The sequence below is a fragment of the Petaurus breviceps genome, unplaced genomic scaffold (genome assembly GCF_028583685.1).
Source record: "Petaurus breviceps papuanus isolate PSGF00001 unplaced genomic scaffold, PetGlider_PUasm1.0 91041, whole genome shotgun sequence".
Lineage (NCBI taxonomy): Eukaryota > Metazoa > Chordata > Mammalia > Diprotodontia > Petauridae > Petaurus > Petaurus breviceps.
Window position 1 is genome coordinate 12242417 of NW_027187400.1, and position 11327 is coordinate 12253743.

General features: G+C 46.1%; 1 protein-coding gene across 5 annotated transcripts in view; it reads left to right on the top strand.

The window, feature by feature from the left end:
* The window catches only part of ECE1 (endothelin converting enzyme 1), a 191373-nt gene that overhangs the window by 117766 nt on the left and 62280 nt on the right, over positions 1–11327 (top strand). For all 5 annotated transcript variants that reach the window (XM_069079292.1, XM_069079290.1, XM_069079294.1 and 2 more), the window contains one exon: positions 10297–10418. In XM_069079292.1, coding sequence (XP_068935393.1) covers positions 10297–10418 — 122 coding nt within the window. The remainder of the gene's footprint in view (positions 1–10296; positions 10419–11327) is intronic.

An 11327-nucleotide genomic window follows, 5' to 3' on the forward strand; every position in this document is an offset into this window, starting at 1 on the left:
CTCTCTCTCTCTCTCTCTCTCTCTCTCTCTCTCTCTCTCTCCCTCTCCCTCTCTCCCCCTCCCCCTCTCCCTTTTTATCTCTGTCCCTCTCTCTTCTTCTCTTTCTCCTTCTCTCCATCTTTCATTCTCCCTTTCTTCTCTCCCTCCTTCTTTCTCCCTCTATTCTTCTCTCTTTCTCTCTTTATTTCTTCTTCTCTTCCTCTCTCTCTCCTCTTCTCTCTTTCTCTTCTCTCTCTCATTCTCTCTCTTGCTGTCTCCCTTCCATCTCTCCTTCTCTCCCCCCTATTCCTCACACACACTTATACACATAAACTCTAATTTACATTAAAAGACCAAGGTCCTCAATTCGATGCTTCCACTACCATCATCCCCCCCCTGCCCCTGCCACCCCACCTGATTTCCCTATACTACCTCCGTCCTCAGGCTTTTCACCCAAGACTGAGGCTCACCTGTCCTTTCCCCTTTGACACTTCTTTTGGCGAATCCTTTCTCTGTCCCTCCTCTCACATATACCTGAAGAGGCCCTTGAGCAGCACATGTGGCAGGTCCCAGCTTCCGCATACCTGAGTGTTCTGGGATCCAAAGGAGTTAATGCAATAGGCCATCAGCCCACAGATGGCCAGCTCAGCAGTGAGATGGAATGGGAGAAACCCAAACCAGGGCTGTTAGTTCATGGGAAGGGAACTGGATCTGGGATCAACAATGAGGAATGAAGAAGGAAGGAAGTAAACTGCTTGCCACTGTGCTGGCATCTTACAAATATTGTCTCATTCCATCCTCACAACAGCCCTGGGTAGTAGGTGCTATTACTATTATTCCCATTTTATAGTTGAAGAAACCAAGGAAGACACAGGTTAAGTGACTTGACCAGGGTCTAAGGCAAGATCTGAATTCAAGTCGTCCTCCAAAGTCCATCACTTTATCCACCATGTCACATAGCTGCCTCTGATCAGTTTGGTATCATAGAAAGATCACTAGATGAAGAGTCAGAGGGTCAGGGTTCAAGTTCTGCCTTTACAACTTAAGTACCTATCTGACCTTTAGTAGACATTTAGCTTCTCCTGGGCCTCAGGTTTTCTCATCGGTAAAATCAGGGGGTTGGCCTAGGTGTTCTCCAAGGTCCCTTCCAGCTCCAAATTCAGGACTTTGACTTCTCTGCCGTCGAGGTGGGGGCCTAGGGGCAGAGAGGAGAGGCTGGTGAATAGACTGGGCCTGTGCCCAGGGGGTGGTCCTAAGGGATGGGCATGGTTTGGTGGGTCTGCTACTCAGAAAACTTTTGTGGCTCCATTTCTCTGGATAAAATACAGATTTCTCAGCCTGGCATTTAGGGCCCACCACAGTCCGGCTCCCGCCTGTCTTTGCAGCTGGCTGTGTCTGAGTCTGTTCTCCATCTCATACCTCCATACTCACAGAACTGGGTCCCCATGAAGGAGGAAACTGAAGCTCAGGGAGACTGGGGGCCTGGCCCTTGGCCCTAGAGTCTCATAGCTAGAGTCAGGACCAAGCTATAAACCCAGTCCTGTGTTCCCTTTCTCAGTACAACTTGCACATAGGGATCACTTAATGAATGACTGAGTACTGTGTGACCCAGACAAGCCACTTCCTCCTTCTGGCTCTCAGTTTCCTCCTCTCTGAAGAGGAAGCATTTACATCAGATGGACATTGTGGTCTCTTCTAACTCTAAATGAGGGATTCTTAATCTGAAACCTATGAATGTTGTTTTGGTTGGTCTTTTAAAATATTTTTATCTTCCCCTTGCATGTTGTTTTCCTGCATTAGATTATAAACTCCTTGAGGGCAAGGACTGGCTTTCAATATAATTGTTTTCTTGTGCAATTTAATTTAAAAACATTTTTCTGAAGGGGTCCATAGGCTTCATCTGTGCCCAGATGGGTCCAGGACATAACGAAAGTTAAGACCCCTTGGGCTAAAGTCTCTAATGCTTGAGTCCAAGTTCACATCCATTGGCCAGTGGAATGGTTTTTTATCTCTGTTCCCTGAGCCACACTCCCAGCTTAGGTTTGGCTGAGTGGTGAGGAAGCAAGAGAACTAAGCTGTGAAGAGATGGACAGATTAGTTTTGCGGTTACCATCAATTGCACCAGTCACATCTGCATACCACACAAGGGAGCCACCATCCCTCCCACTTCTTCCCCACTGTAGCCACTGCTATGGTTTTTCTTTCTTTTTTTTTTTAAAGCATTTGGGGTTAAGTAACTTGCCCAAGGTTACATGGACAGTTTTTTTGTGTGGGTGTTAAGTATCTGAGGCCAGAACCTCCCGACTCTGGGGCCGGTGCTCTTACTACGCCACCTAGCTGCCCCCCCTGCTACGTTCTTTAAACCATACTTGATAATATGCCCACAGTTCCTTGGGGACATCTGACCTGGGTGTTCCATTAGTGTAAGAAGAGCTTGGATCACCCAGGGGGTGAGCAGGATGGGTGAAAGGCAATCTTCCTTCCCCTAAAGAGAGAAACCATGTGGACCTTTGCTAGAATGAAGCCTGGATGTAGGCTCACACAGCCTGGCACCCCTTCCTCCTGTGTGTTTTGGTAAGGATGAATTCTAGGCTTTAGAATTAGAAGGAACCTTCAAAATGATCTCCAGTCCTCTCATTTTGCAGCAGAGGAAACTGAGGCCAAAATGAGGAATTGACTTGCCCAAGATGTCACAAGTCAGAAAGAGAAAGCCAGGATTCAAAAGCAAGGCACTATGACCCCAAATCTTATTTCACTCCACCTTGCTTGGGGTGCTAACAATATTGTAGAAATGTCTGGATCCCGAAGCACCATTCTCAAGGGCACCTTGCCCTTTATTAACCATGAAATAAATAAAACCGGCTATGAAACTTTGTGTATCAAGTCAGCTGCTGTCAATATATTCATTGTTTTTTTTTTTGGATTTTTTTTCTCTTCTATTAAAAATATATGCTTTTGCTATAAGGGATGGTTGGGGAGAGAATGAAGGGAGAAGATATAGGTAAGTTTGAAATACCTGGGGCCACTTAGAAAGAACTTAGTTCTCTGGGTATGTGAACCGTGTCTGTCATATTGAAAGCAAACATTCCAGACTGCCCTGGTGTGAGATGTAGGGCACAAACAAAGGTCCAGTGATGCCCTTCTTGGCACTTGCGCCTGGCCACACGGGCTGACACTGAGTGGAATTAATAAAGACCCATTCAGGACAGGCTTACAGTGGCAACTCCTGACCTGGGACCTTCACTGTCCTCCAGGGGCTATTTTATTCCCTTTGAAAGGTCATGGTGAGAGATTTTGTTTTTTAAAAATTACATTAGGGAAAAAAAGCAAAATATTTCTCCCTGGATCATAAACTTACTGGAAAGGAAAAGTATTCCATTAAGACTCATAGAATTTTAGTTAGAGGGAGTCAGAATACAGAAGACCAGAGCAGAAAGGGCCTTTAGTACCCAGAATGTCAGAGCAGCAGGGACCTTAGGATATAGAAAGCCAGAAGAGAAAACATCACATCAGGTAAGAGTCTTAGACCATAGGATGTCACAACATAAAATATCAGAGTTAGAAGGGATCTTAGACTGTCCAAGCAGGAAGGAACCTTAGAACATAGAATGTCAGAGATGAAAAGAAACCTAGAACATAAGGTGCCAGAGTTGAATAGAAGCCTAGAGCATAGGATACCAGAGCTGAAAGGAACCTTAGAATATAAGATGCCAGAGTGGAAAGAACTTAGGATATTAGAACATAGAATTTAGAGGACTGTAAAATATATAGTATTAGAAGGAACATAAAATGTTAGAGGTAGAAGGAAACCTAAGAAAATAGACTATCAGAACTGGAAGGGCGCATAGAACACAGGATGTCAGAGCTGAGAGGGCCCTTAGGACACAGGATGTCAGGGATGAGAGGGCCCTTAGAACACAGGATGTCAGAGCTGGGAGGGCCCTTAGAACACAGACTGTCAGAGCTGGGAGGGCCCTTAGAACACAGACTGTCAGATCTCGGAAGGACCCTAGAATATAGAATATCAGAGCAGGAAACATCTGAACAGAGAATGTCGGAGCTCAAAGGAGCCTTGTGGATCATCTAGTTGAGGAAGCTAGAGTATAGAAAAAGAAAGTGACTTAGCAAAGGTCCCAGAGCGATGGTGGCAGAGCCAGGACTAATACGTAGGATTTCTGACTCACAAGTCTGGTATTCTTTCTGCCTTCCCACTTCCATTAGGCTTTGGAATACAGTCCATGAGCCTTGTTTGGTCAGAAACATGCAGGTGCACACGCATACACACACACACACACACACACACACGTACGTCCCTTTGGACAAAGACCATCCGCACTTGTTTGAACTCCCCCATTAGGAGCCTGGCCCCTGGGTGAGAACTTGGGAGCAGGTTCTCCCTGCCATAGACCAGTCCCCTGAGGAAATCCCCCCTGGGCAGCAAAACAGTGTTCTGGCTAAAGTTGTGCCCTCTGCTTCCTGGTTAAGGAGCTTTCTGAGCTTCCCGAAGAGCTGTTTGCAGGCAGCTGTGAGGGCAGCTGCTTTTTGTCACAGCAATCAGGCCAGGGTTGCTGGCCAGGTAGTTAGCTACACGACAGCCCAGAGTTGGCAGAAAAGCTCCTTCCTGAAGCAGTTTCCTCCCAGGAAGCTTTGGCTCTTCCTGAGTATAAGAGCCCTGGACTTGGGAGTCTGGGAATCTCCATTCAGTTCCTGGGCCGCCCGTAACTGCTGTGTGCCTGAAGGAAAGCCACTTTACCATAACGGATTCTCAGTCATCTGTTAAATAAAGAATCTTATTAAATAATTCATTAAATTAAAGTCTATACCCTGTCTAGTGTACAAGGTCATGGTGAGGTAAAAGTGACAAATATATAGCCTCCTTATATGATGACTAGTACTGTGTGTTGGCTGCTGCAACAATCTCGGTTTAAAGCCAGAGTGGGAGTGTTTCTCTTTTGCTTGCCAGCTAGGTCATGGAGTACTGGGCTTAGGCTAGGGAAGACCTGAGTTCAAATCCTACCTCAGACATTTACTAACTGTGTGAACCTGGGGCAAGTTACTGAACCTGTGCCTCAGTTTCCTTAGTTGTCAAATGAAGGGGTTGAACTCATTGGCCTCTGAGGTCACTTCCATGATCCTCTGATTCCCGAATGCTCTTGTAAACTGTGAAGCACTTTAAAAGTGGGAGTTTGCTGTTTTTCTCTTAACCTCTGCCTCCATTGGAATCTATCATCCATTGGGAGGCTATCCCAAGGGCCTTCTCATGGGTGTCTCTCATGCCAAAAAAGCAAAAAATATATTTGAATGTGATTTATTCCACTTTGAAGCTGGGGCCAAAGTAGAGTGGCCAGGATGGCCTGTCCATGTGGTCTCTGTATTCGGGTGAGAAAGGTGGAATTTTAAGGGAGAAAAAATGCAGCTGCAGATGGAATAGAGTCAGAAAACCTGAGTTTTCCTCACCCTGATCCTTACTAACAAGGCAGTTCCCTCCCACCCCCGACCGTGCAGTCTTAACTTTCTAATACATAAAATAGGTATGATCTCTCAAACATAAACTGTCACATGGTTGTTGTAAGATAGGTACTTCAATGATAGTTCATGGAAGAATGATAATCCCCAATTTACAGATAAGGAAATAAGTGCCATTTGAGTATGAGTTGGTTTTTGCTAATATTGTCCCCTTCCAAGTAAAATCAGCCCATGGCATGGATGAAAACAGATTTGGAAAACCCTGACACTATCACCAGTAGGAGAAGGGAAAGAGACTCTGGAATTGAAGCTTCTGCTATTTCCTAATTGTGTTATGTTAGACAAGTAACCTCCCTTTCCCGGGTCTCAGTTTCCTCATCTGTAAAATGAAGGGGTTGGAGGAGAGGCAACTTGGTGTGGTGGATAGACTCTTGGACTTTGAGTCAGGAAGTACTGAGTTTGAATCCTTCCTCAGGTAGCTATATGACTTTGGACAAATCATTTAACTACTTTGGGACCCATCTTTCTCTTCTCTGAAATAAGGGTTGGACATGAAAACTCTAAAGTTCATCTCAGCTCTAAATCTATAATCCTGTGATGAGATAATCTTTAAGGCCCCTCCTCTTTCTGACTTTTGTGTTCTAAGGCCCCTCCTCTTTCTGACTTTCTATTTTCTAAGGCCCCTCCTCTTTCTGACTTTCTGTGTTCCAGGGCCCCCCCTAGGAAAACTTAATAGTAATAGTCATATTTTTAAAAACTTTTGGTCCAGACCTGTGGTTTCATTAGCATAGGAAGGATGAGGTGAGATGGTTAGACTCCCGGCTCCAAGCCTGCTTCACTTTCCTCCTCACTACCTTGAGCCCAGGCCATCCTGACTAGGAGGCCAGGTTGCTCCTCAGGATGAGAGCTGGCACAGAGTGCTGTGCTTTATACTGGTTCTCCAGTTTGAACCTTGTATCAGCTCTGGGGTGATAAGTACTGCCTTTATCCCCATTCAGCAGATGAGTAGGCTGAGGCTGAGACAGTGCCATGATTTCCCAGTGCTTGGTCCCCCTGCCCCTAAGTGGCGGTGGCCCTCCACAGTCAAACCCAGATCTGCCTCTCTTCCCTGGGGCCTCCTGATGCACTAGGCTTTTTGTTGGGTTGGATACATTTTGGACTAGCCGGTTGTGGGGCGGAGAGGGAGTTAGGGGAGGGGGGTCAGTCTCCCAAGCCTGGTAATTTACTGGAACTTCGGGAGCCCCAGCCTGGGAACCAGGCTCACCATTCTTTCTGTAGCCTTTGTTTGGATCCCTTATCTCTAGTGACCTTCCTCTGGCTACTGTGAGGGAGGGTGAGGGCGGGCCCAACCTGGCTCAGGGTTTTTCTGGCCTAGACTCCAACCCCTCCCCTTATCCCCCACCACAGCCTTGGCATTTCAAGGTCTAAACTGGGGCCAAATGTTTGAGCTGGGGAAGCTACTGTTTCTTGGGGGCCCTGGTATTTGAGCCCAGCCTCTGGGTTGGTCCTTCAGCTCTCCTCTCTTGGCAGGAGGGAGGGAGGAGCAGATTCTGGGCTGATGCTGAGGAGGGGTTCCCATAGAAACGCAGGTTTCTCTGTGTGACTCGCCTCTGACACCTCTTCTCCTCCCCCTCCCGTCTCCCAGCGGCTTTCTCACGAAAACAAGAGTGTTGTGTTGGAAAGCCAGACTGCTCTGAGATGAGATGTTCTCTCTGGCGTGGAGCCCTGGGAAGTCCCCCAGTGCCTGCCCCTCCCCATCCCTCTGCCCTTCTTCATCCCACTGCAGCTTCCCTGCTCATTTCGTACCCCCGTCCTCCCTTGTTCTTGCCTCCCCTCTTCTTAGTTGATTCTCTCCCTCTCTTTTCTACTCCTAACCCTCTACCTTTCTCCTCCCCATCCTTCTCCCTCTTCCCTTTCTACCTCCCCCTCTCCCTGCCCATCCCTGGTTTCTCATTCCCTATCCCTGTCCTCTTCCCCTGTCTTCTTATTCTCCTCCCCTCTGCTGTGTCCCCCTCCTCCATTTTGTATCTTCTTTCCCCTTGTTTATCCTCTCCCTCTGTTTTTCCCCACCTATATCCCCTGTCTTCCTCTCCTCTTTCCCTTACTTTATACCTACCCTCCTCTTCATCTTCTTTACCTTCTTCTTTCTCTTCTTTTACCTCTCTCCTCTTTTCTGACCTTTCTTCCTCTCCCTTTCCTCCCTCCTCTTCCTTCTCCTTCTTCTCCTCCTCCTCCTCCTTCTCCCCCTTCTTCTTCTCCCTCTTCCTGTCCTTCCCTCCCTTTCTCTCTCTCTCTTTCCCTCCCTCTCTCTCCTTCTCCTTTCTCATTCCCTCTCCCTCTTCTTCCACTCCTTTTCCATCCTCTCTCATGTCTATTTTATCTTTCTCTTTTCCTCATCTTATATTATAGCACAGAAAAACCACTGCCTTTCCTAGAAGGCTTCCTGTTCTCTCTCCAGACTAATGCTTTTAAAGCATTCTGTCAACCTTAAATCAATTTAGAATTGTAAATTGTTATTATTTCTACCATACTATACCACCTCCATTCTTAACTATTCTTCATGGTCAGTTATGGTAGAAAAGCATATCTCAGTGCCACAGTGTGAAATTTATTATTTACAAATGCAATTTCAGATGATTAAATAAAGTCAACATCAAGGTAATAGAAGTTGACATACCACATAGCCTTATTTAATACAAATTAAATATGGATTATTGAGCTGCTGTGTTCACTACAGCATGCTGGAACTGGGAGGGACCTTAGAACACAGACTATCATAGATGGTTAAGACCTTAGAACTCAGAATGTCAGAGCTGGAAAGGGCCCCTAAAACACAGGATGTCAGAGCTGGGAGGACCCTTAGAACACAGGATGTAAGAGCTAGGAAGAACTTTAAAAAAAGAACCTTTCTAGCATTGACAGTCTACGTTCTAACGTTGTGTATTCTAAGTTCCTTTCAAGCTCTGACATCCTATATTCTAAATTCCCTACTAGCTCCAACACTGTGTTCTAAGACCCCTCCTATTCTGACATTCCATGTTCTAAAACTCTGTGTTCTACATTCCCTCCAAGCCCAGACATTTCATGCCCATTCAAGACCAACAATCCATGGTCTAATCTCCCTTCTAGTTCTTTCTGTGTTCTGAAATTCTAGGCCTTAAGTTCCCTTCTTGCTTGGATACTCAGTGTTCTGCAGATTCTTACAAGCCTGGCAGTAGATGTTTTAACATTCTGTGTTCTAAGGTTCCTTACGGCTTAAACATTGACTGTATGACTCTGATCCTAGGACAACAGATGCTATCAGGAAGTCTGCCCTTATCAGAGCATTCCATGTCTCCGAAAATTTAACTAAAAAAAGACAGTAAAACAGGGCAGTGGCCCATAAAGAAATCACATAGATATTTAAGGGTAACCAAAAACATAGAGCAAGGAATGAAATGAGATGCAGTTTATGAAGAAGAAAAAGGGAAATGGAAGACAAGTCTTTAAATAGCCTGTGCACCTGAAGGGGAAATTAATTAATAATGAATGAGGCTTGGAGTAGTTTATATGAGCTACATACAGCCTTAAGTAGAAAAAAAGATGAGCTGTGATCTGAAAATCAGAACAGATGCACATGTTCCCCAGTCCCTTCTCCCTCCCTTCCCTCTTCTCCCATCCAAATGGGAGAATGTTTGTGTAGAATGGAAAGCTAAAGGCCTCCCATGCCTAAAGCTTCCCAGGCCTCAAGTTTGGGGGGCTACCATGCATCAGGCACTGTGCCATGCTTTTATAAATATTATCTCAGTCCTCACAATAGGTGAGGTAGGTGCTATTATTATCCTGGTTTTACAGTTGAGGAAACTGAGGCAATCAGAGATTGAGTTGTCCAGCTAGTAAATGTCTGAGGCCAGATTTGAACCAGGGTCTTCCTGACCCCAGGCCGTGTTCTATCCACTGTTCAGCCATTTCCCTCCTTTGACAGAGGAAGTCCAAAGTTCAGAAGAAATTATGGCAGCACCTACAAAAGGCTTGATTCAGCTCCAGTTTGGGGGGAGGGGCCTCACTTATAGGGAATAAACTTTTCCAACCGAGGGAGAGGTAAAGGATGTTGTTATGGATTAGCAAGGGGTCTGCCCTTTTCAGAGCATTCCACATCTTTGAAAATTTAATTGACAAAATACAGTAAAATGAGGTAGTGGCCTAGCCAGGTTACCAAGGAGGAGTAATGAATGTTCAGGGACAAGAACTAAAAATGATGAATCACAAGTGAGGACACCTGCATCTTCAGGGCCTGGCTTTGCCCCTTAATCACCTGTGACCTTGGGAGGTCATTTCGCTCCATTGGGCTGCACTTTCCTCATCTCTAAAAATCAAGGGATTGAATTCGACTCTAGTAAATACAACAAGACTTTACTTTAAAATGCAAAAAACAGTCTTAGTTCATGGGCTGAACCAAAACAGGTCATGGGCCAGACTTGGCCAGGAGACCAAATCACATGATCTCTTAAGTCCTAGTCCTATTCTGACCTTCTATATTCTAAGCTCATTTCTAAGTCTGAAAGTCATTGTTTAAAGGGACCTCCCAGTTCTGACATTGTGGTCTAAGGTCTACTCTACCCTAATGTTCTTCATCCTGAGGTCCACTCTGACCCCAGCATTCTTTGTCCTGAGGTCCACCCTGGCCCTAGCATTCTGTCAAACTCCCTCTTAGTGCTAACATTCTAAACCCTCTTCTAGCTCAAACAGCCCAAGTTTTGAAGGCGACTTTCAGCTCTGAAAGCCCAAGTTTTTCTGAGGCATTTTGGTCCAAAAAGAATAAAATTTCCCTAAATGGGGATCCCAGCTTCAACTACCTCTTATTTTTTTCAGAAAATGCCAGCGCCAGCACCAATGAGGCCGAGCGCAAGGCTCAGCAGTATTACCAGGCCTGCATGAACGAGTCCAAGATTGAGGAGTTGAAGGCCAAGCCCCTGATGCAGCTGATTGAGAAGGTAGGGCCCCTGCCCTCCCCTCCTCCATCTTTCTCCCCTGCATCACCACTCCTGGGCCTCTCATGAACAGTTACCAACAAGCACAAACTTTTCACAGTATCAAGAATTTTAAAAGAGCATTATGTGCCCCTTAATAAGGTAGTAACAGAGTAGCCCTGTGTTCTCAGATCACCTTCCCAGGCAAGACCTCATACTTCTAGGATCATACTCTAGACAGGAGCACAATGACTGGTATACAGTGGGTGCCTAATAAATGCTAATTGAGTGACCAGAAGGGATCTCTGAGGTTGCTTAGCCCAATCTCTTGTTCTGACAATTCAGGAAACTGAGGCCTGGGGAAGTGAAATCAATAGTGGTTCACACTGTAGTTATCTCCACACTGCCTCCACTTCTGACCACTCTGATGAATGGTAGCATGTTTTGAACAGGAGATTCTCAATGTTTCTACTTCCTTTTCCTTGAAGGGTGTATGTACAAAAGACAGATGGTCTTGGCCCAGGATTAGAGAGAAACCTTCTCTGTGTGATGGGAGCCCCCAGTGGCCTCTCCCCTCCCCCTCAGGAAGTGTGTGGGGGGGTGCCTTTCAGCATTCTTTCTCATCTTCTTCCCCGTGACATCACAGCCAGCTGGGCTGGGGACCTGTGGGCTGCTAACCAAGGCACCAAGCACAGGATGAATGACTTTGTACACAGGCCCTCCCAGCCCTGACAGTCTGTGTTCTAAGACCCTCCCAGCTCTGACAGTCTGTGTTCTAAGGGCCCTCCCAGCCCTGACATTCTGTATTCTAAAGGCCCTCCCAGCTCTGACATCCTGTGTTCTAAGGGCTCTCCTATCCCTGACAGTTTGTGTTCTAAGACCCTCCCAACCCTGACAGTCTGTGTTCTAAGACCCTCCCAACCCTGACAGTCT